The 25,767-nt window shown below is 41.7% G+C and overlaps 1 protein-coding gene across 1 annotated transcript in view; it reads right to left on the bottom strand.

Moving 5' to 3' along the window:
- Nucleotides 1–25,767, bottom strand: part of MALRD1 (MAM and LDL receptor class A domain containing 1) — a 516,028-nt gene that overhangs the window by 479,799 nt on the left and 10,462 nt on the right. The window contains exons 4-7 of the mRNA XM_059729363.1: nucleotides 24,551–24,629; nucleotides 23,817–23,850; nucleotides 17,065–17,195; nucleotides 5,444–5,601 (exon numbers count right to left, since the gene is read on the bottom strand). Of these exons, the coding sequence (XP_059585346.1) occupies nucleotides 5,444–5,601; nucleotides 17,065–17,195; nucleotides 23,817–23,850; nucleotides 24,551–24,629 (402 nt within the window). The remainder of the gene's footprint in view (nucleotides 1–5,443; nucleotides 5,602–17,064; nucleotides 17,196–23,816; nucleotides 23,851–24,550; nucleotides 24,630–25,767) is intronic.

The following is a 25,767-nucleotide window of genomic DNA, read 5'->3' as shown; positions in this document are numbered from 1 at the left end:
TTTATCTTAAACCAGTTTCAGCCATTTTGAAACTGGTTTATTTGCATTGAACTTCTATTCTGTTACAGGTTTAAACCAGTTTCTGATCACTTAAACCAATTTGTGTGTAACTTCTGTCCCTAGCCCTAAAGTATTTGATGTCTAAGCATAGCAAATTAAAGGTAGTTACCTCATGTGTCTGTGCATGAATGCATGGAGCTTGGGAAACAAGCAGGAAGAATTGGAAGTCCTTGCACAGTCGTAGAACTATGATGCAGTTGGAATAACAGAGACTTAGCGGGATAGCTTACATGACTGGAGCACTGTCATCGATGGGTATAAACAGGCAAGGGAAAAGAGGAAAATAGGAGTTGCATTTTATGTAAAAGAGCTCCATGATTGCTCAGAGCTCCAGTATGGAGACAGACCTATTGAAAGTCTCTGGGTTAGGGTCAGAGGGGAGAGAAACAAGGGTGATATCATAGTGGGTGTCTGCTATAGACCACCAGACCAGGAGGATAAGGTGGATAAGGCTTTCTTCAAACAGCTAGCAGAAGTTTCCAAATCACAGGCCCCAGTTCTCATGACCATGACATGACTGAGTGCAGGCTTCTGAGGAACAAAAGGAAGGAGAGCAGCAGAGTAAGAACCTTCACTGCACTTCAGAAAAACAGACTTTGACTCTATCAAGGAACTGATATGCAGGAACCCTTGGGAGCCCAGGCTGAGGGAGAAAGAAGAGTTGGTTGTATTTTAAAGAAGCCTTACTGAGGACCCAAAACAAACAATCCCAATGCACAGGAAGACTAGCAAGTGTGGCAGAAGGCCAGCTTGGCTTAGCAGGGAACTCTTCAGTGAGCTAAAACACAAAAAGGAAGCTTACAAGTGGAAACATGGACAAATGACTAGAGAGGAGTATAAGAGCATTGCTTGGGCATGCAAGTATGAAGCCAGGAAAGCTGAAGAGCAACTGGAGTTGCAGCTAGCAATGGCCATGAAGGGTAACAAGAAGGGTTTCCACAAGTACGTCAGCAACAAGAGGAAGGTTGGGGAAAGTGTAGGTCCCTTACTAAATGGGGGAGGCAATGTAGTGACAGATGATGCAGAAAAGGCAGTGAAGTACTCAGTCTCCACAAGCAAGGTCAGCTCCCAGACTATTGCTTCTGGTAGCAGAGTTTGGGAAGGAGGCAAGCAGCCAACAGTGGTGAAAGAACAGGTTAGGGACTGTTTAGAAAAGCTGGATGTGTATATGTCCTTGGGGCCAGACATGAAGCACCGAATGATGCTGAGGGAGTTGGCTGATGTGATTGCAGAACCATTGGTCATTATTTTTGAAACCTTGTGACAATTGGGAGAGGTCCCAGGTGATTAGAAAAGAGAAAACATAGTGCCCGTTATTAAGAAAGGGAAGGAAGAGGATCTGGGGAACTACAGACTAGTCAACCTAACCTCAGTCCTAGGAAAAATCATGGAGCAGGGCATCAAGACTACATTTCTAAGCACGGGGAGGAGAAGAAAGTAATCAGGATTCACCAAGGGCAAGTCATGCCTGACCAACCTGATTGCCTTTTATTATGAGATGACTGGCTCTGTGGATGCAGGAAGAGCAGTGGACATGATATACCTTGACTTTAGCCAGGCTTTTAATATGGTCTCCCACAACATCCTTACAAGCAAGCTAAGAAAGTATGGTTAGATAAATTGACTGTAAGGTAGACAGAACACTAGCTGAATCATCAGCCTCAAGGGTAGTAATCAATAGCTTAATGTTATTTTCAAGTGGAGTGTGCCAGGGGTTGGTCCTGGGGCTGGTTTTGTTCAATAACTTAATCAATGACCTGGAAGATGGGATGGAGTGCATCCTCAGCAAGTTTGCAGGCAACACCAAGCTGGGGGTAGTAGTAGATATACTAGAGGGTAGGACTAGGATTCAGAGAGACCGTGATAAATTGGAGGATTGAATGAAAAGAAATCTCATGAGGTTCAATAAAGACAAGTGCAAAGTCCTGTACTTAGGATGAAAGAAGCCCATGCACAGACACAGGCTGGGGTCCAACTGGTTAAGCAGGAACTCTGCAGAAAAGACCTTTGGGTTACAGTGGACAATAAGCTGAATACAAGACAACAGTGTGCCCTTGTTGCACAGAAGACTAATGACATGCTAGGCTGCATTGGTAGGAACATTTCCAGCAGATCAAGGGAAGTAATTATTTCCTTTTATGTGGCACTGGTGAGGCCACATCTGGAGTCCTGTGTCCAGTTTTGACCCCCCACTATGGAAAGGATGTGGACAAATTGGAGAGAGTACAGCAGAAGGCAACAAAAATGGTTAGAGGGCTGGGGCACATGACTTCTGAGGGAATTGGGTTTATTTTGTCTGGAGAAGAGGGCTAGGGATAGAAATTACACACAAACTGGTATAAGTCATTGTAAATCAGTTCAATTCTGTAACACAACAGAAGTTCACTATACATAAACCACTTTCAAAATGGCCAAAACTAATTTAAGATAAACATGGATGCATGTAATATCAGACTTAACAGATTTAGGTAAAATCAGTTTATTGAACTTCTGCTCAGATGTCCTCCACATTCAAGTTAATTCACAATCCACCAGCATCCCAGGATGTTTTTCACCTTTCCCTTAAACCACCTCTCACAGTGTGGGTGGGCTAGCCTTGGCCCATGCTGTGTGCCCTAACACTCCCTGGTTTCTGGCCTGGATCACTGCAGATATCTAGCTACATTTCCAGAATCAAAAGTAAATGTCTAGTTACTTACCTAGCCACTCAATCTATGCAGTTTAGACTAACCTGCGAAGATTGAATTGATTCAGCCTTGGGCTTTTTGACTGTCTGCACTTAGCCAACATGACTGGGGGGGGGGGGGCAAAAGAGGGAGGGGAGGATTTAAGAGCAGCCTTTAACTACCTGAAGAGTGGTTCTGAAGAGGATGGAGTAGACTGTTCTTAGTGGTGGCAGATGACAGAACAAGAAATGATGGTCTCAAGATGCAGCAAGGGAAATTTAGGTTAGATATTAGAAAAAACTCTTTCATGATAAGGGTAGTAAAGCACAAAGATGTGGAGACTGTGGAATCTCCATCCTTGGAAGTTTTTGTGACCTAGCTAGACAAAGCCTTGGCTGGGATGATATAGTTAGAGCTGGTCCTGTTTTTAGCAGGTGGTTGGATTAGATGACCTTCTCAAGTCCTTCCAACTCTAATGTTTATGATTCTATGATTCTAAGAATGGCAGAGTTCTGTCCCTTTATTAAAACTTACTTTTGTGGGGGACAAAAATTATTTTTTTGAACTCTCTCATCAAAATTTGAAGATCCTTTATTAATGAGACCAGAAGCAATGTTCATGCCTTCACTAAATGATGATCCAATAACATCAATTTGAAGAGATTTCACAAAGAGACTCACACTCGGGGTTTTCAATAACAAAACATCATCTCTCCATTAAAAGTGATAGTTAGGGAATCTGAATCAGTATATTTCTATTTTAGTTTAACATAGCTGCTTACTGCAAGGAAAAATAAATGGTTAGAGAATAATGTTTTACTGAATTAATAGAAACAGGGTCTAGATTTTTAACAGCCATTTGCAGACATACAAAGAAAGCAACCTTCCTTTCTTCTGCTTCTGCACAACCAGAGGCTAGTTACCAATGCCAGTCACACTGTCTGTTCAGCATGGAGGGAAGTACGTGCTATGACATTTTGTAGGGTAGCAGAGTTGCTGCTGTAGTTTGCTGGGATCCCAGAAAGAATTATCCTATGGCAGACGATGCAAGAGTTTCTCCTAGGGGCTCTTCTCATTGCAGCAAATTGTACCTCACCCAGCCCGCATGCCACGCTCCCATTCTGGTAGCAGGGAAGAGCCCAGCTCAGCCAGCACGCAGCTTCTGAATGGCACTTTGCTGCCACAGCTGCAGCTACTGGGGGACCTGCTTGGCTTCCCTGGCATCCTGCTCACTTCAGGCAGCAGGTAGGGAAGTGAGGTGGGAGGGGAAGGGGGTACTGCGGCTGGGTGGGAGGGCAAAGCATGGGGCTGGGGCTGGTGGCAGCATGAAGCCTGCACCCAGAGGGGTGGCAGGAGCGTGAGCTCAGCTGGGCAGGATGTCGGTGTGAGGGAGGGTTGGGAGGTGTGGGGACCCCCCCACACTCACACTCCCCACCATGGCACACAGCCTCCACTGCCACCAGTGGCAGCAGAAAGAGGTGGGTGCTTGAGGCACACAGGGCCCATGCAGGTGCACACCTCCAGTGACAAGGAGCGCAGCCAGGCCAGCCCTCCTCTATTGCACAGGCCTCCATGCAGTGCATGTGCAGCTCTTGGCACTTGTGCACTGCCGGGGCAAGCCCTGTGTGGTTGAGCAGGCTGCCTTCTCCACTCCCCTCCATGCAGGTCCCAGGACTCTGCTGCAAAGCAGAGGGTGGGGGCAGGGCTCCCCTCCACTTCTGGTGGAATCCTGGGACCTGCATGGCAAGGAGCAGCAAAGACAGCTGGCTCCATCATGTGGGACTTCCCCCAGTGGTGTGTGAGTGCCAAGAGCTGCACGTGCACCCTGCAGAGCCTCATGAGATAGAGGTGGGCCAGCCTGGCTGCACTCCTTGCCACAATGTGCAACAGTGGCCAGAGCCACACGCTGCTGCACAGCAGCACCTGCATGGGCCCCAAGTGCCCACTGCCTTCTGCTGCTGCTGACAATGGATGCTATGCACCATGGGGGGGAGGGGGATTGTATGAAGGGTCCCCTCATCCCCCACCCTCCCTCACATCCCACAACTGCCACACACATGCACCCTGCCTCCACAACCTCCCCATATATGTCCCTCCAACATACCCTATTGCCCCCCACACACGCAGCTACACCCCTTCACAAGGCCTCTCTACACACACACACCCCATCATACACATCCATGCACCCCCAACCACACCCCATGCACCCGCACACACAATATACAAAAGTAAGACATGTTTAGTTATGCAATCATCTCTATATACAAATACATATCATGACAAAATATTTTTGTAATAAAATTTAAATATGTTATAGTAGGTGTTTGACTTCTAGTCTATGATATGATTGCTTTCTGGTTCCAAGATGATACCCACCCTCCCCTCCCAAAAGGAGTACTTCCAAGGGGGACAGGTGCAAGAGGGTAAGGGGAGGGACTTCCGGTGCCAAAGGTCAGGGGTTCAGGGTGGGACTTCTGATCCCAAGATGGTGACCAGGGGGAAGAGCAAATGTCAAGGGATGGGGCTACCCTTGTGGCCCTTGGCAGTTCACCATTAAGCAGCCCTCCAGCCAAAATAATTGCCCACCCCTATCCTACAGTCAGTCCCCAACAAAGCAGAGTAGCAAGTGCTACTAAACAGGCTTCCTTCCTTTTTGACTCGCAACAGCTGAACTTTCATTTCCTTACTGTCTGAAAATTAATGTAAGTTTCTCCTTACCTTATTAATATACAGTACTACTTTGAGAATGCTGCTGTCTGCCATGGAGTAATAAAACTGAAGATAGCAATTCTTGCCAAAGCAATGACACATGGAGCTGTTAAAATAAACTATTTTGTATAATGTGTTATCATTAGCTCCTACCCACATGTAATGGCCTGAAAAAGAAAAGAAAACAGTGAACTATTTCACAAAACATCTTCCCCATAGTCTTTAAAAATAAGGATTACAGTATTCCTATAATTAAAAAGAAAACAAACTATTTCAATAGGAGTGGATTGCCTTGTTCTAAAGTGATACAATGATTCAAATTTGAGATATCTGACATTTTCTCATTTAAAAAGTTATTATTGTTTGGGCCATACAATGACTTTAACAAGCAAACATTTGCATGAGCTTATGTTATTATTCAAGTTGCAGCAAGAGCAGTTTAGATTAGATATTAGCAAAAACTTTCTCACTAGGAAGGTAGTAAAGCACTGGGACAGATTACCCAGAGAGATTATGGACTCTCCATCCTTGGAGGCTGTGTTCTGAGCAGTCCTGTTCTGAGCAGAGGGTTGGACTAGATGACCACCCCAAATGGAAGAAGAGTCTGCTACAGGGATGTCAGTACTCTGAAACCTCATGACAACAACAGGGGATGGAAAAGTGGGAGTGGCAGAAACAGCGTATCACAGACCAAATCAACAATCCAGTGCCACCCACCCCTCACAGAAACACATGTCCAAGCTGTAGCAGAGTCTGTTGATCCCAGATAGGCCTCATCAGCCATCTTCAGAAATACAGATAAGACAATCCTGGAAGACAATTGTTCACAACTGCAAGAAACTGCTGAAGAAGGAGGACTGAATGACCCCTTGAGGTCCCATCCAACCTAATTTTCTATGATTTGCTGATTAAAATCTCTAATAATAGACTGAAGATAAAAGTCTCAGATTGTGAATTGTTCCACATTTGGTTAACTGTCTAACATTTTCAGTCATTCCATAACTAATCTTTTTGCTTTCTTCTGGAGAGAGAATGAGTGAGAGAGAAAGAGAGAGGTCTGCCTTCCTACTGAAAACACGAGGAAATACAAGAGCTCTATAGCTCTGCACAAGGTCTAAAGCTCTGAGCTAAGGTGTCTGCAGCACATTGCCTTTCCATCTGAAACAGGAATCTAATTTGGGCTCTTCTTGACCTACTGACCTCATAAAAGCATTTCTACAGAGGTCTAAAAGAATATCTTATATACTCAATGGTTTCTTTTATCTATCAGAAATAAAAACACTAAACATATCATTCTTCATCTAATATAGCATTTTTTTTTCTTCTCATGAGTTATATGATATTTTACTATTTTCTTAAGCTGCTACTTAAGATATTTAATGGCATCCTTGTTTGTTTTCAAGTTTAATGTCTCTCCTTTCACCTTCTGTAAATATTTTGCTTTCAAATTTAGACCTTGTTTTTGGAACATTATTGCAAACTGCAAAAGGAAAGAAAGGTAAAGAAGCATTTCCTGGAACTGGGTAGCTGTAGATTTTGTGAAAAGGCCTCTCCTCTTGTTACTGTTTTATTATGCATTGTATTCAGGCTTCCATACTGTAATATAATGCTTGCCATCTCTGTTCACACTGTGGGATCTAACCTTGATAAAACAAGGAAATATTATATAAATATTCCAGGATGCCACTTTAATAGAATAACAAAGCACGCATATTTTAAAGTCTGTTAATTTCTGGTAGAGTTTCTTGCACCTATTTCTAAACCAAAGCTAGAACCCCTATAAGCTGGTAACATCACAACAGTATTGCTAGAAAAATAGCATTAAACTTCTAATGCCTCGTTGATTTTAACTTCCTCTTTTCTGAAAACCATTAATTGTATATGCAGTATTTTTTTGTCATTTAACATAAAAGTGACTCTTAGGGACTGTTAGTGTTTAATTTAAACACATGAAGACCAGCACATTATTAATATCATAGTAGCGAGGGTCAGGAGGGACCTGAACAGATCATCTAGCCTGACTCCCTGCCACAGGCAGGAATGAATGCTGGGTTCACAAAACCCCAGACAGGTGATCATCCAACCTTCTCTTGAATTTACCCAAGGTAGGGGCGAGGACCACTTCCCCGCGAAGTTGGTTCCAGATTGTGGCCACCCTAACTGTGTAAAATACTGCCTTCTGATCTCTAACCTAAACCTATTCTCCATCAGCTTATTACCATTGTTCCTCGTCACCCCAGGTGGTGCTGGGAGAAAAGGGCTCTACCTATTTGTTGTTGTACCAAAATCTCTTTAAATAAACTTGATTTTTTTTTTTTTTGCCTGTTGATTAAGAAAAATCATTCTCCTTCAGTCTAATGCAAATACTGCAGTCTTTATTTATTTTAGTTTGATATGCTGGTGCTGAAAGCAAACAAACTGGACAAAAGTGCTCATGCATTTCAGGAAAATAAACAAGCATTCACAGAAAATTATTGTAAAAAATAAGTTCTTAAAAACACACACAATTTTTTTTAGGCTCAAGAGAATAATTATCCCTCAGGGAATGGCAGCTGGAAGTAAATGTGTTAACCAATAAGATACATCATGAATTTATTGAATTAATAGTTCGTTAAAATTATTCATCATAATAGGAATGCATGAGGATATAAAAAGAGCAAAACTTTGAGTAAGCAGCTGGAAATCTTCCCTCCTAGAAGTTTTTCCATTTATTGTCTCCCCTCTTACAAACCATCATGATCATATCTGGTAAATGTGGAGGACCAACTACTCTACTACCACCATACATTTCTTCCATTAAAATAAAAGACAAAAACTTAAAATTGGTAAATGCTGTGTATTCACATCTTTAAAATACAATTGTGGATTATTAAAATGAACCAGGTTAGAGGGCATAGTTTCTATATAAAATATAAACTAATTGAAATAAATGTAAAATCCTTAAGCCTACATGACCATGTCTCCATATCAGTTTGCTTAAATAACTCTTCATGAAGTTTTAAATATATTGTCTTAGAATAAGCCTTGCTTGACTTCCAGACCAGTCTCACTTCTATGGAGTTTTCACATGGAGTTCTGTGAAGTGGGAAGATAAGGGGGGAAGACAGGGTCGAGGCATTTCTGAATGGTGGATCTTTTTGTTAAATTTGAAAATACTGAAGATGAACTGTTTTGAAGTCTCCACCGGGTAGGATCTGGAAGTTTCTGCTAAGCTCAAAGCTTTTGAACCAAATTATGCATACTGTTCTTAATTTATGTAATGATTCTGTTTTGTGCTTCACACTGCCGTTCTACTGCAGATGAATGTTTTCAAAAAATGTTTTCAGGAAGACCCACTTAGGTTTAAGTTTCAGTGGTGCCACAGGTAAAGGAGTCCTTAACCTTATTCCAGTCATAAGTTTTGTTGGAGATGTTATAGATCCAGGCAGTATTGACAAATACACTCGTGTTATACATGGGTCTGATGATTTTTACAGAAATAAGTTTGCACTGCTTTGTCAACCTCCCAATTGCTCTGGGAGTTGTGTGGACTATTAATACAATGTTGAAAAAAATTCTATTAAAAAAGGTAAATATGTTTCAAATGCAGACTAAAACTAATCATGGTAAATGAGGACTTCAAGAGCTACATGCCATGCCCATGTTGACTTTAGTTTTCGAATGACATATGCTAGTGAGGCCTATGGAAGTATAGCCAAGTCAATGTATCCAGAATAGTTTTCGGATGACATATGCTAGTGAGGCCTATGGAAGTATAGCCAAGTCAATATATCCAGAAAAGTAATCCACTACAATAACAAATGTGTGTCCTTTCCAGAAAAACAAAATTATTGCTATTTGCTGCCAAGATCTGTCAGATAGCATTGTAGAGATTAATGGTTCAAGCAAGTCTTTTTTTCCCTTGTCACATTCCTCATAGTTTTCTGCTAAGATAAGAATTGGCCTACTTAGACTGGGCCACCATAGAGATTGTTCTGTTTATGATCTGCACTATTTTATACATTAGTGTCCTCATAGATTTTGGAGAACTTCTGTCTGGCACCAGAGGGCTAAAAATTCATCTTGACATAATAAGGCAATATGAAGGTCATTTTAGCATGGCAGTAGGCCTGCTGAAATTTGACTCCTTTAATACCACCTACATTAGTATCATTGAATACATTTCAAACAAGTCTCACCCTTTACCTCTTCTATTTTATAAATAGAAATCAAAATATTCCAATTTCTAATTTGCTGAAGTCAATTAGCAGATGCTGAAATTGCCACTAGGAGAAGGTCAATGTAGACTCTTAAGTCTTTTCTCTAGTCTTCTACTCAATGGCTGCTTAATCAGGACTCTAGATAATGGTCTCCTTCTATGCTCACTTGATCTAAAATTTCATTAGTCATAATTAAAGTCCTTGATTCTGAGGCAGAATGTCAAGCAGCGATTTTGAATGTGATATTGCCAGTAAGTGATCTATTTCTATTTAAAATCCAAACCAGAAAAAAAAATTATTAAAAAACCCAGTTGACAGCTGGACTTCATTTTTCCACCTAAAAATACTGTTGCTACTTCCCTTTGGGGCTTCTAGAAGTGTTTTGTTTCAGCAGATAGAACAGTTAGGTTGTTTTATTTTATTAAATGTGGCCCAGATCCACATATTGTGTATATTTAAGAGATATCTTAAGGGTTTTTGATAAGCTAATATTGACAACGATTTCTCAAAATAGTGCCATATCCAGAAATCTTCTTACAGCTGGAATGATCTAAGGTTGGGGAAAAGTAAGTAACTGCCTCCAATTTGAATTTCATTGAACTTGCTGTTTATTAATTATAGGTCTCATATTTTTTACCTGCTCCATTCCAAATATGTGTCTTGCTTAAACGGAGGCCAACTTGTTGAAAGTTTCTCAGAATCTTAGAGCAGCTTATCACATTCATTTTTATCTCTATTGTAAACCTACTTATCCTCTATATATCAAAAGACAGCAGGGGCATGTCTATACCAATGTTTCTAAACCCATGGGTTGTGACCCAAAAGTGGGTCACAAGAATATATGAAAGGGTTGCAAACAAACTTTAAAAATGGATTCTCCTTCAAGGAAGAAAAACTTGGGACAGTGGTTTTTCTCTTGCAGGCTGGGCTGGCAGAGTTCCAGCCTGCAAGGAACTGCTTGGGCCCCCTCCTGCCCCCCACTGCCCCACACACTGTGAGGATGGGGCCTGGGGGTGCAGGGTAGCAGGTCAGGAATGAGGGGCACTAGAGCAGTGGTTTTCAACCTGTGGTCTGCATACCTCTGGGAGTCCACAGATTATGTCTAAGGGTTCTGAAAAAGATGACTATGATCAATCAAAAGTATGTGAATATCCACACTTAAAATTCAATCAAAGTCTGGTAATGGTCAGTGTAGCTGGTTTAGAGGGGTTCCTCCTAATGCATGCCTTAGTGCCACTCAGGCTTGGTTGGGATCTTTTTTCCTATGTATTCTAGAATTCCCCAACTGGCTAGTGTGCCTAATTCTCAGGCTTTGATATGTTTGGAGTGGCAGTGAATGAGCAACCTATACTTGCTACTTGGTGGCAGTCAGCTATTATTAGAGTTATCAGCCATAAATTAGTCTAGTCCCTTTTTTGAATCTAGTTATGCTATATATCTCTACCACCTACTGTGGCAGTGAATTTCCGGAGTTAACTACATGATGCATAAAAGAGTTGATTTGCTTGCTAGTTTTACACCTACCTTCTACGAATTTCAGTGGGTTCACCGTAGTTCTATTATTCTGGGACTTTGTAATTAACAACTGCCTGTTCAATTTGTCTGCATCCTTCATGATTTTATGGACCTCTATCATATCCCCTCTTCAGCCTTCTTCTTTCTAAGCTGAGGATTTCCAGCCTTTTCAGTTTTTCCTTGTATGGCAGCTGCCCTATACCAACAGAGTTTGCTTGTCTTTCTCTGTATCTTTTCTAATTCTACTAAATCTTTTTGCAGAGACCAGAACTGCACACAGTATTTAAGATGTAGGACCACCATGGATTTGTATAGTTGAAGTTATTTTTCCTCCAGGTGCATTACTTTGCACTTGTGAACACTAAAGTTCATCTGCCATATTTTTGCCTAACTCACTTAGCTTGGTGAGATCTTTCTACAGTTCCTCTCTGGCAGCTCGGGACTTGAGTACATAGACTAATTTGATGTCATCTGCAAACTTGGAGATATCACTGTGCACCCTAATTCCAGGACACTGAGAAGATGTTAAACAAAGCTGGCCCAGAACAGATCCCAGTGGAACCCCATTTTTTAAATCCCCTCCATCCTGAAAAATTATCATTTAGTCTTAACCTTTGCTTCTTATCTTTTAACCAGCTCTCAATCAAGTAAAGCAGTTTCCCTGCAAACCCAGGAAATGTAGGGGGTTTTTTTTTTAAGCCTGTTGTGATGAACCGTGTCAAAAGCACTTTGAAAGTCCAAATGTATTATGTCAGTTGGACCCCTCTTGTCCATGTGCTTGTTACCGCCCTCAAAGAACTCAAGCAGATTGGTGAAGCAGAATTTTCCTTTACAAAAACCATGCTCACTTCTTCAGCAGACCATATTTGTCCATGTAACTGATAATTTTATTATTTTTTATAGGTTCTACCAGCTTGCCACTTACTTATAGATTCTACCACTTACTCACTCGTTTGTCGGTACCAGGAATATTATGAAAATCTGGAGTCTCTTTAGGCAGATAAGCTCATCATCCTTGGTGACTTTAGTGCTGGAGTTGCCACAGATTACCAGGCATGGCCAGGCATTATCAGAAAAAATGGCCTTGGGAAATGCAACAGCAACAGGCTCCTCCTGTTGAGGAAATGTGCTGAACATGACCTCTTTATCACCATCACCGCTTGCCAAACCAGAACAAGATATCTTCAATGTACCTGAACTCCAAGCATTTATATCTCACTGATTGTGTCATCATCAGGAGAAGAGACAGACAGGATGTCAGAGTGACAAAGGCCATGAGAAGTACAGAATGCTGGACTGACCACAAGCTCATAGTCTCCAAGCTGAATATCTGGACACATCCTAGTAGATGACCACATGGCAAAAAAATACCCAAAAAACTCAATGTCTCTAAATTGAGACAAGAAAATGTGAAACAAGCATTTGAACAGCCAATATGAACAGATGAACATTGCAGGGATGGTAGCCCCTTCTGAGGGCATGAAGGCTGCCATGTTTCAAGAAGGTAGGTACAGGGGTGTTTGTGAAACTGTACCTCAAACTGGTCAAAGCAAAACTAATATCACTTGCCGGCAGCGGTAACCTGCTGTCATCCCACATGCAGATCTGGGGACGTACCCCCTGGGAGGAGTCTGGCACAAGCCTACAGCCCACCGAAGGGGTGCAGGCCCCCAGATGTGCACACAGGATGATAGCAGGCTGCTGCTGCTGGTTGGGGCCAGCACCAGCACTGGTTCTTCCCGGCACTCGGCACGGGCTGCACCAGGCAGACTCAGGTGCTGGTGCTGACCCCTGCTGGCAGCAGGAGCATGCTGTCATCCACATGCTCCACAGCGGGTGTGCAGAGCTTTAAAAAACAAACAAACAAACAAAAAACCCTGCACTCACTACCTGCAGGAGCAGTGATTGGGGTCTCTGAGGGCTCATGGCAGAGCTCCCCCCATATGCAGCGCAGGGCAGTGGGAATCACCCCCTCCCCACCTGGCACCCGTGTGGCAGCTGCCCCATAGTGTGGGTGCAGCGCAGTTTGGCATGCTGCAAGGCATGGCACCACATGCTGTCCTGGAGCTGGAGTGGCTCAGCATCTCGGCCGGAGTTCCCAATTTCATTCTCCAGCTCTCTGATCATTCCCTCAGCTCTTCCCAGGGGGTGTGGCCCCCAGATCTGCACGCAGGGTTTCAGCAGGCTGCTTTTGCCAGCTGGGGAAATAGCCCATCTGGAGGCACACGCTGTCATCCTGCATCATCCGGGAGCCCGTGCCCCATGGGATCAGCTGGGGGAAAGATCAGGGAACTGGGAAATCGAACCAGGAACTGGAGGAATGGTCAGGGAGCTGATCATTCCTCCAGCCTCTGGTGTCAATTCCCCAGCTTTCTGCTCATCTCCCCAGCTCTTCCTGGGGGGCACAGGCCCCCAGATCTGTGCACAGGCTGGTGCCTGTGGCAGCACCGAGTAATTGCTGCTGGCCCCAGCCTGCGGCAGCAGCCTACTTAGAGCTGTTTTGAAAACTTTCATTTCATTTCAATTTCACTGTTTTGAGCTCAAAACAAGTTGAAACAGCTTCAAAATGAAACATCTGTTGAAATTTCACACAGCCTTAGTGGGCTGCCCTGGTGGGAGCAAGTGGAGCTCAACCCCATGTGGACCACTATGGGGGAAGCCACAGGCTGGATCCAATCAGCTGGTGAGCCATATCCAGCTCACGGGTCATATTTTTCCTACCACTATTTTCATATGGGGGTCAGATCAGTGGTCCCCAGTCCTGATTGGGGTAGGTTCCCAGCTGTTTGGGTAGGGAAGAGGCAGGGTCTGGCAGTTCTGGGTCAAGGTCTACACAGATCAAGTGAAACCCAAATCTGCCAGCCCCCAGCCCCTCTCTCCCCTGACAACAGGGAATCCACACCCACCAGAACTGGAGATCCCTGACCTGTCCCCTGCACCAACCCTGCCAGCTACCAAGAGGATTGAAGACCCCAGACTCACCTCCCTGCCACAAGGACATGCAACCAAGCTCTCCAGGAATGGTACCCCCTGCCTCTCTAACTAAGAGTTGTTTTAATTTGTGGTGGGAGGTAGGGAGAGGGGGAATTTGTGACACCTCAAATGCAATAAATGAAATAACTTAGGAAACTTTGAGGGGGTGGGGGAGTACTTTTTAAATGATGTGGCCATACCACCCCCCAACTCCATTCACCTTATGGGATAGTCACTATTAGTTACTTGAAAGGAGAGATGTAATGAATGTTGTTTGCTTGCTTTTTCTTTTAACCAAGGTATAGGGGTTAACTTGATTTGGTTTTATAATATGTAAAAATAAAACTTCCAGAGAACTGGCTTATATTGTTTCTAATTAAATAAGTATCTTCTTTGATGTGGGAACGCAGAGTGCTGCAATAAGAAGAGAAATAATTATAGCAGCCATGCCCAGTGTGTCAGAAGCTGGACAAGAAATACAGTAAGGATAGAAGTTGTAGGGTTAGAGAAGAAAGCAAAATATCTGAGAATTTCTATCATTAGGTAAACTAGCAGGAAAAGTAACAAAGCAAGTGACTAAAAGATAGCACTGGGGAAATGACCTTTAAAAAAAGCCAGCTAAGGTTAGAGTTTTTTTTAATTACATTTAAGAATACCAGGAAAGGAGGGTTACTCAAATCCTATAAGCAATCCTTTCTTTATAGATGTGATTGTCTAGAGCTGTTTTTCATTATTTAATTTGTTACCCTTTCCTATTTAGGACAGTGGAAGCTTTGATCAAAAACAAATCGAAATAAAAAAAAATCCCTTCTATTTGCAACTTTGAACATTCATGCAAGATTTTTGAGCTTTTCCTACATTTTTTTCTGGCTTTAAGCATTTTAGTCATTAAGCTGACCTTTGCTTTTCCTTTGTAGTTTGAATAATTAACAAACATGAAATGCTGCTTAAGTGTGTATCAAGGAGAGATAAGATGTACCAGTTCAGGATTTTGGCTGCCTTCCAACATTTCTGAAAATTTTATATTTGTAATTGTTTTTCTTTTGTAATGCTCTATGTTATCTCTCCTTTATGATACTGAAAGATTTTAGAAGTCCAAGCAGTTATTGCATTATAGTCAGGCTACTTATTTGCCTATGTATATTGTTTGTACATAGTTACCTATATATAATGTATATTTACCTATGGAATGATATCTAGATATCTTCATTATAGGAATTTCCAAACACGTTCATTTCCAATAAATGTCACTTATGGTATTAAGTCTGATCTGACCAAATACCCAACACTATCTTGTCAAAGATCACATGAAAAGACAGAAAGGATATCGCATCCATGAGAGAATGACCACCCGCTTTGGTCAAATATTACCATAGAATTGTTTACAGACACTACTGCTGCTTACAATATTGTTCTGTCAGGGACATTTTCTGACTTGATAGACGTGTTAAACCAAGATTCTTTCACTGCCACCTTTCCAGGTGGAAATGGAAGATCCCATAACACAACTACAAACAAAAGGGAGGAAGGAGCCTCCAGGGCTGTCAAATCCAGTCCCTTGCACTTGCAAGTAACCATTAAGTGAAGAACATTCCAAAACTGTGGCTTGAAACTTTCACATGCAATTACAAGGCACACCAAGAACACCTCTGGTATGTAAAAGTATGGGAGTGAAAGACACTGCCAATGTCCTGCTACTGCAATGACAGGGAAATAGCTGATTAATATCATGTTAAAAAAAAGTCCTAGGAAAGGGACTATTTTCCACGGTAGAGAGGAAAGCAAGAACCTACACAATCCGTGCCTAGAAGACATTCAAATCTAAATTTAGTGATACAGCCCTGAGCAGAAGAGCAAGATCCTCTAGGTAGGAACTTTTTTATTCTCTAAGTACTACCAGGAGCATCAATGCCACCCAGTAAATTAATAAAAATATTAATCCTAGTTTCCTATGCAACATCCCTTCTACTCAATAAGACCATGTGCATATATAGTAACTGTATTTGCCTACAAATTCACTTAAACTAGAAGCATCTTGATTGACATAAAGCATTGAAAACTTGCAACTGACTCCAAGCAAAGCAAGAGACCCAAAGTACAAACAAAAGAACCCCAAACACATTTATTTCATCAGTACTGATGATATGCTTTGCATTATCTTTATGCCCAAAGTTCACTTACCAATAGAGGTACTAACAGTCCTCAAGAGATACATCACAAATGTTACCATTCACAGTAAATGCTATGTAACTTCTTTGATTATAATCCCAAAAGAAAAGTAAAGAAGTAGATGGGCACAGAGACTCTATTCCATCTAAAAATGCATGTATTTTATATATGTTAAGCTATTCAAAAGTCTTTATCAATATACTGCAAAAAGTGCTGTAAAGAAACTTTGAATTGCCAGCGCTAAAGCTGTACTTTTGGTTAGGGAATCATAAATGTAGTCATTTTCAGACAGTTTTTAAACAGTATTAATTATTCAGATTAGCAAATGTTTATGTGCAGGTCTTCTGAAAATATCAAGTGATATCTTTGCATAAAAGACTGAAACAGAGCAGTGCTTTACAAATAACATTATGGCAACAAAAAGACACTGCCAACAAAAAGAAGCTGGAGGGATTCCATTTGCCAGAGAATCCTGGTGATGTAGTTCTTGCCTACCATTAGGACAAAACATAATTGGAGTGGTGTAAGGTTTGATTTGCCAATCATCAGTTTATTTGGAAACTTTTCAATAAATATCTTAAGTTTATCCAGAACGTGCACTGTTCTTGTTATCCTTTCTTAATATGCAGAAATAAAGGGTAATTTAAGTATGAAATAATGCATGTAATAACTTTTCATGCTTTTTAATTCTATTTTTATGAAGTGTCCCTCTCACTTTCTAAAAAATATCAGGCTTAAATGACAACTACTAACTGTGTATAACAATGTTCTTACCTTCAGTATCTTTGCTTTGCTCTCTCAGAGGACTTGAATTGGAGGGGATATTATGCCCTGCTTTCACGTGTGCCCAGGATGCGTGTTCAAACGTTGCATTGGAATTCCAGTCACACATGTCAAATTCGAAACTGCAGGCTGGCTGCACTATACGGCAATGGAAAGCAATTGTTCAGTTTCTCCTAAAGTCATTATTTATGAGGCTATTTCCCATTAAAGGTGCATGTTCATTAAACTACTTGACAGTCCTTCTGCCTCTGATTACCTCACACATATCCAGGCTACTAGTGAGTGTAGATGATATTCAAGGCTGCCATCTTTAATGATATCACTTCAAAAAGTCAGTCCCTAAAGATGGATGATTCTTTCAGAGCAACATACTGCTATTTATATTAGCCAATCATTTTCTACCTCTGTGAGTTCACTTAGAGAAAGAAAGTTTTCAAGCACTATCAATCATTTCATCAAACATGACATGTCAGAGAGAAGGATAAACAGCTATTTCCTGTAAGTGGTTAGTACATAAAATCAGCCATAAGTAGCAAGTTAAATAAATATCTCTATGATACAACAGAACATTTCAGTTATGCATTCAGAGGTGATACTGAATGCAGTATTGCATAGGTTTGTGTGTTTGTTGCAACACAAGAATAAAATCACTCACAATATTATGAAGTTTCATTTGATAGCAATTATTAAAAATCAAGATCTTGTGGGCACAGTAAAAGGCCAATATTTTCCACTAATTGACACCTTATGATATCTAAAATACCACTGACCATTCCTTATAAATATATTAAAACCTTCTTAATGGCAACAAAAGCATCCCAGAAATAGCAAGCATTTCTGAGCTATATGCAGAATGAGAATTTGGTTGATGATGGTACATGATAGGTGATTGTTTATCCAGTTTCACAATTGTTTTAATTTTATTCTCCTGAGAGTTTTCTCTTAATTTTTCATGAAGGACAGTTCTTCCCCTTCCATTACAGAGACAAATTTAAGGATGAAGGTATCCCTCCATGCCCACATGGTTAATTTCCAAAGAATTTCAGAGGACTGAAAAGTCCCCAAAATATCTCAATTTTGGTACCGTGCAAGAATTCTAACCACACTGAACCTTCATACACTAATGAAGATGAAGAGCACTTTGATTATTTCAGTGTTTTTCTTAAGATAGTCCATGATTTGAAGTGGCCGATTCCTACAACTGCATCATGGTTAATGCAGGGATACAAACCTCATGGTGCGCCCTGCACTGGATCTGGACTTTGGGGCTGCTCTCAGGGTGAATCTGGCCCTGGGCCTGAAGAAGGGGCAGTAGCCATATCCACCGCAGCAGTGGCAGGGTGGCAGTGGTGGCTACTGTGGCAGCAGCCACCATAGCAGCAATAGCACAAGCGGCCATGAGCTAGGCTGCTCGCAAGCAGCGGCAGGCCAGATAGCTGCAAAGTGACTGAGGACTGTGATGCACATCCCTCACTTGCCCACCTGCCACCAACGGCTATAACTCCCAGGGCTGCACAGGCCCAGATTCTGAAACAGGCTGTGCCCATCCCTGACCAAACCCCCCAACTTCCAGTAGCCCACTGGTAACCCAGAGGGCCAGGTGGAGAAGCCCCCTGGGCTAGATTCAAACAGTCAGCATCAGTTATGCCGCTTCTTTACATAGAGAATGACTGGAATGATTGCACGTAAAGGAGCTGTAAAGTAAAAACTGTAAAAGGCATTAAATGTAGAATAGTCATCCTGTTGATGTAAAGCTACCCAAGCCAGTTTTTTATGCAACCGCATTACTTCCTGCTACAGCCTGGCTGAGTAACAGACATGGACAACCTTCAGAAAAATGGGCTGCAGTTCAACATTTTAGCATTTATTGTTTTAATGGTGATGTTAATGTGAGATTGTTACGCATAAGGACTATACAACCTGACCCTACATAAATAATCCATGCAGCTTCAGAAATAATTTGAATGATCCAATCCTATTAAAAGAAAAAAGAGACTTAAATAGTGTTAAATATCACTAATGTTCTGATTGCCACAGAATAGTTTTGTTATGAAATCAGAAACAACTCTATCTTAATTCCTGGATATTTCAACATTTATGAATAGAAAGTTAAGGGCAAAAAAAAAATGTATCAACTGAAGGGAAGATGACAGAATTGCTAGGAAGGAGCTCAGTGGATAAAAGCAACAAGATATGACCTTTTTTATCCCAATGGTGAATGAGCAGGAACAGTGGGAGCAGGAGAGCTTATACAGGCAGTGAGGAAAGTGTGTGTGGATGGGGTAGATCTAGCAGAGGCAAGACTGCACTCCCCTTTTGGAATGAAAAATACAGTGGGAGCCTCTAGGGACATTTTTAAGGCCTTCCTCTCCTTTCTCTTTGGTGCTCAGAGGCACATCTCTTCCCTTTGCCTTCCTGCCCTCACCCCCCCCCCCCCCCGCCCATTGCTCCTGCTTTCCCAGGAGTGAGAGAAGCTCCAGAGCCACCTCTGCCTACCCCAGCTGGGCTATGTGGGGCCTGGGCTCACTTGGAGACAGGAACAGTAGCAATAGCATAATAGGGAAGTAGTTTTCCCCCTCCTTGGCAACCAGGCATAGGGAGAGGGAACTCCCCCTCCATCCCTGCTGCCACTGTCCAGGCCCCATTCCCAGCTGAACCCAGGCCCTGTACAGTCCATCTGAGATGGGCAGGAACAGCTATACAGCTTTACCCCACTCCCAGCTCAACAGTAGGGAAAACAACAGCAGCAGGTGGAGGAGGGGAGAGGATGTGCCTCTGAGTACCAAGGGGAAGGGAGCAAATATTCTCACATGCTTTAGGGACTTAAAGAAGTTCCTGGATGCTCTCCTGGTGCCTGCACTGCTGATAGGAGGCAGAAGTCTGACAGCAAGGAGGTGCAGTGTGGGTTATTGTCTGCGCTTCCTCCCCACACACCCTACAATGTTTCATCTACATACAGCCTTGGACATGAGTCCCAGGCTAAATAGCTGGGTACCTCGCTCACAGCCAAGCCTACATATGCCCAAATCTGGTAAGCAAGCTCAAAGCCCATGTAATACACATGATGGTGCTAAGACTAGCAGCCAGAGCCATTTTCATTAAAAATATCAAGGTGTTGTGCTGCACCAGTTCTGTTTCTTTCCCTCATGTTTAGAGTCCTCACCCAGGATGTGGGAGACCCAAATGCTAGCCCCTTCTCAATCTGAAGGGGTTCCAGCTCACTTTCTACTTTCCAGGACTTTAGGCTAGGTTGGGTTCGGAGCATTTCGATCCCACTCTTTCTAATCCACTACCATCACTAAGCCATGGAGCCAAACTCCCCTCTCTGACCTCAGGGAATCAGCTTCAACAGGAGGTCCTAGAACCCAGGTCTCCTACTACCAGCCAGGGTTTAAAGGGAAACAAGGAGTCAAGCACCTGTACATAAAAAGAAAATGAAGATATCTAAATTTATAGGTGGGGGGAGTGAGGAAGAGGGGGAAGTCAGATCATGAATCCCAGTTTCAAGGGCACATAAATCCAAGAGTGAAATAAAATTTCACATAACCCCTTGCCTGAGTTAGTCATCCTACTGCCTTGGATAAGCCTTTTTTTTTTTAATCACATATCTACAGCCTAAATAAAGTATATTATACATTATTTAAGAAGCATATTCATGAGCACAAATGTAGAGATGCAAAGAATGGCTGGTACTCTGGGGACTATGCCAGGAAGAGTTCATTAGAAATTAAAGTTGTACCATGATGCTAAAACTAGCATCCTTTTAGAGCTGTTTTGTCCTGCTGTTTCAGGGAGGCTAACACAAAAGGCACTAGAACTTAAACAGTTATTAACTCAACCTTCTATTTAATCATCCTAAAAAGTTCTACAATAAAACTTATTTTCTAGGAAAAAAATTAAGACCCTTACTCTTGGCTCTTTTGTGCCTGTGAGCAATTCAGATGTCATTTTAACAAGCTGACTTCTTCTGCAATATGCTTATATATTAGGATGAGATAAGAAATAGCTCCTGTTTAAGCACAGTTTGATGTACTGTGTACTTCTGGAATAGATCAGTTGGTATGTTATGCTTTGTACCAAAGTGGCTGACACCCAACATAAGTAAATCTAAGCGTTAAACTCAAGTTGATTAAAATACTATTTAGTTTTTGTTCCATTCTTTAATTAGTCTTTCTTTGAGAAATGGGGTATTTGGTTCATGCATTTCCTTTTGTTATTTTTTGAAGAAACTGTTTATAAAAAGACCCAGGAAATGCGTGGGGAGAGACAGAATTAGGAAGACAGACACCTTCAGAAATCACTTAAGCAAAACCCTGCTGGTTCTGGAGCCACAGAAACAAATGATCATTTATTTTCTCTAAATCTGTCCTAATATCTCACCTCACCTGCAAGATATGATTCAAGGGAAGAGCTGGGGGTAGGTTGAAGAGAAAGGGGAAAAATCATATTTTCTTCTGCATACTTGACTGACCAACAGTTTGAAATTCAGTCTTGGGAAAAAACCATATTGCAGAACAGTCTCCGTTCACAAATAAATAAGCAAAAACTTTTAATTTGGTTCCCACACTTAAGTAGCCTTGCTAGGAATCTGTTACAAACTAGGAAATCAATGTGAATTCTGGAATGAAAACAAGTACACCCATCTTTTGACAATGTTTCTACAATTCCCAAATGCAGGACAGCTGAACTAAAGACAAGTATAACAGATGAAGTTTAATTGCCTGAAAATTAATTTTCCTATTTAGCTAGATGTGTGTCCTGTGAAATAAATATAAATCTATTTAAGAAATGTCTCACTCTCAGGATAACAGTAACAGCATCTATAATTGCTCAGCACTCTAAAATATTAATCAGATTGCATATCAGCTTCACGGGTCTAATCCCCTTGCCTTCTCAAAGGAGCTTCCTATTTTGGACTACACTGCATAAAACAGCTTGCAAAAGCTTAGCGTCATAGGCACATAAGGCTGGAAGGGACCTCACAAGGTCATCTAGTCCAGACTTCTGCTCAAGGCACAAGCATCCTTAACTAAACCAACCCAGTCAAGTGTCCATCTAACCTACGCTAGAAAGCTTCCAGGGATGGAAATTCAACTTCTCCAAGAAGCCTGTTCTGATGCTTAACTACCCTCATAGTCAGAAAGTTCCACCCACATTCCAACCTAAATTTCTTCTGCTGCAGCTTGAGGCCATTGTTCCTAGTCCTGTTCCCTACAGTCACAAAAAAGCCCATCTCCATCCTCTCCATAATCACCCTTCAGGTATTTTGAAGCCTGTTATTAAATCTCATCTCAGGTCTTCTTGTCTTCAGGCTCTTTCATCCTTCCCTCATAAGTTCTACCTCCCAGGCCCCTACTCTTTTTTGTTGCTTTGCACTGGAATCTTTCCAATCTGTCCACATCCTTCTTGAAGGGTGGGGCCCAAAACTGAATACAGGACTCTGGTGAGGTGAGGCCTCACCAGTGCTGCACAGAGAAGAATCACTTTCCTTCATCTGCAAGTGACATTCCTATTAATACATGCTGTTAGCTTTTTTTTTTTTTTTTTTTGCTACAAAAGCACACTGATGGCTCATATTCTGCTTAAGACACCTTAAGGTATACCACAACCTCTAGGTCCTTCTCTGCACTACTGCAGCTTAGATGGTCATTCCCCATTCTGTATTTGTGCATGCAGTTATTCTGTTCTAATTTCAGGACTTTGCATTTTGTCCATGTTGAATCTCATCTGACTGAATGCAGATCATTTCTCTAGTCCATCTAGGTATTTCTGGATACTAGCCCAACCATTCCGAGTGTCTACAACTCCATACAACTTGGAGGCATCTGCAAATTTGCCAAACGTACACTCAATCCCATCATCCAAATCATTAATGAAGATTTTGAACAATACCAGGACAGACCCTGGGGAATCTTGGCTCATCTGAATCAAATATTACATTGCAGATGAGAACATGTAACAGTGATACAAGGTAAATTCAAAAGGCACTTTTACATGTGCTCCTGGGGTGGTGGGGGGGCTTTAATTAGAGTGACTCTGAGAGCCACTCTAATTAAAGCACCCACAGCATCTTGTGTATCAGCGTCCCCACACTTCAAAATGATGGCAGGGGTGCTTTAACTAAAGCACGTTGAATGAGCTTTAGTTAAAGTTCTCCCACGACCATTTTGAAGAGTGGGGACACTGATGCACAAGATGCAGAGGCTGGCTGGAGTGTGCGCTAATTAGCATGTCCCAGCAGACTCGATTAATCAAGTCTACTCTGATGTGCTGTAATTACAGTGCATTGGAGCAGCCTCCCCACACATGTACAGGCACCCAAAGAGCCTCCAACTTCAGCTGTGCCACAACCAAGTTGTAACATAAGAATGGGCTATCAAATCTAAACCCCAAAGGTTGCAGACAACCATTTATCCCAAGAGTCCTGAAAAATCATTCACCCCTATCCCAATACACCATAATCATAAAGTATCTTATGAAAACAAACCTGAGAAAATCACTCACACATTACAACATACTACAGATAAGAGTTACCCTGGTATTGCCTAAAATTCGGGTCATCAATATACGGGCCCAATGCCCTTGTATAAATTAAAGCAATCTTGATCATGCTGTATCTTATGCCAGCTGCTAATGGTCCTGGTCTTGGCTCCTTTTCTCTAGCAATGCCCTGAGCCACTGAGAGGGATAATTGCCTTGGAAACATTCTATTGCCTTTATACCACCACAGAATCACACTGTGCTTGGATGATTCCTTCCCATGGCTGGCTGAACTGCCTTTATGGATACCTGGAGACAAGAACAGCATCAAGTAACCCCAGTCTAGTTGTGGTTATGGTCATAAAGTTTTCAGATATTCATGCAAATCCTGTAAGGCATTTTTTTCTGGTGTAAGTCAGCTGTACATCTTTCTCTTAGCTGGCTGAAAACAGCCAGCCGTACAGGGACTGTTTTGCTTGTGCGGTGCTCAGAGGAAAGCTGCTTTTAAGGGAAGGAGCCATGGCTTCAGCGTGCAACCTCTAACACAAGGCATTGCTATTAATGAGGACCTTGAAGCCATACCACGAAGCAAATCACAGATAGTAACTTACACTCTGAGAGGGTTGATTTTTATTTATTTATTTACTATTTTTAAGCATTCCTTTAAGCATTAATTCTCTGGCCAGGAACAGCAGATCGTTCCTGCTCATTGAAGTCTTTGTGTTATAATAGCTACAGAATGCTTTTAATGCATTTATACTATACTGATTTTTTAAGCATTTATTATCCCTCTTTGTGGTTGCGTTTATATAATCTGACAGCTGATGGGTTGGAGGAATGAAAAATATAAACCACATAGAAATGATTAGGGAGTGGAGAAATCTTTTGAGCGCAATTTTTGTGAGGTGGGGTGGGGTGGGGTGAATTGTGCCTTTAAATTAAAGGGAAAGAATTGTTTCTCTGTTTAAAAAAAGCTTCTTACCGAATTCTGGAAAACATCCTTCACTGAAAGAAATATCATCAACAGCGATGGTTTCAGCTTGTCCCTGGGTCTCAAATATCCCTTGAATGATAACCTGCACAAGGTTTAAAAGCAAGTTAGGTAAAATGACAACTATGTTGTTTTGATATTCCAGAGGATTCATCCCCAACAGATCTACTGATAGATATTAAACAGAACAATCATCCATTAATTTGTCTAGTCCCTTTCTGAACCCAGCTATACTCTCTGCATCTACAATCTCCTATGATAGTGAGTTCCACAAGTTAACTATATGCTACATTTAAAAAAGTACTTTCTCTTGTTTCTTTTAAACGTGTCCAATTAAATTTAGTGGGTGCCCCCCTGGTTCTAGTACTCTGGGATTTTGTAATTAATAGTTCCTTCTTCATTTAATCCATACTTTCCATGATTTTATAGACCTCTATCATATCCAACTCCCCCTTCCCCCCACCCCAATCCTCATCCTTTCCAAACCAAGGAGTCCTAATTTTTTTTAGTCTTTCCTCATATGTCAGGTGCCCTGAACCCATGATCATTTTGGTTGCTCTTCTCTTTGTACCTTTTCTAATTCTGCTACGTCTTTTGGATATGCAGAGAGCAGAACTGTACATGGCATTCAACATTTGAGTGCACCATGGATTTGTAAATTGGTACAATCGTGTTTTCCATTTTGTTTTCAATTCTCTTCCTTATGATGCCAAACATTTTATTAACTCTTTTGGTCACTGCTGAATATTGAGCTGATGTTTTCAGAGAACTATCTACAATCACTCCAGGGTCTTTTTCCTGAGTTTTAATAGCTAAGTCAGACCCCAACAATGTGTACATTTAGTTGAGGTTATTTTTCCTCAGGTGCATTACTTTGTACTTGTCAACACTGAGGTTCATCTGCCATTTGTTTGCCCACTCACTCAGCTTGAGATCTTTATGCAGCTCCTCACTGTCAGCTTGGGATTTAACTACCTAGAATAATTTAGTATCAACTGCAAACGTGGAGATTTCATAGAGTACCTCTCTTTCCAAGTCACTGATAAAATTGGTGAACAATACTGTGTAATTTCTATTGGAGACAAAGGAGCTCAAATCATGCAAAAATTTAACCTGGAAGATTAACATCCTGGCTTCCTCTATTTTCTGTAGCTTTTTTCAGTATAGCCATATACCCTAATCCCATGTAAATCAAGAGCTAAATTGGCTCCAAACTAAAAGCC

The sequence above is a fragment of the Alligator mississippiensis genome, chromosome 5 (genome assembly GCF_030867095.1).
Source record: "Alligator mississippiensis isolate rAllMis1 chromosome 5, rAllMis1, whole genome shotgun sequence".
NCBI lineage: Eukaryota > Metazoa > Chordata > Crocodylia > Alligatoridae > Alligator > Alligator mississippiensis.
The sequence above is the reverse complement of the archived record's forward strand: the minus strand, read 5'-3'. Positions and strand labels throughout refer to the sequence as shown.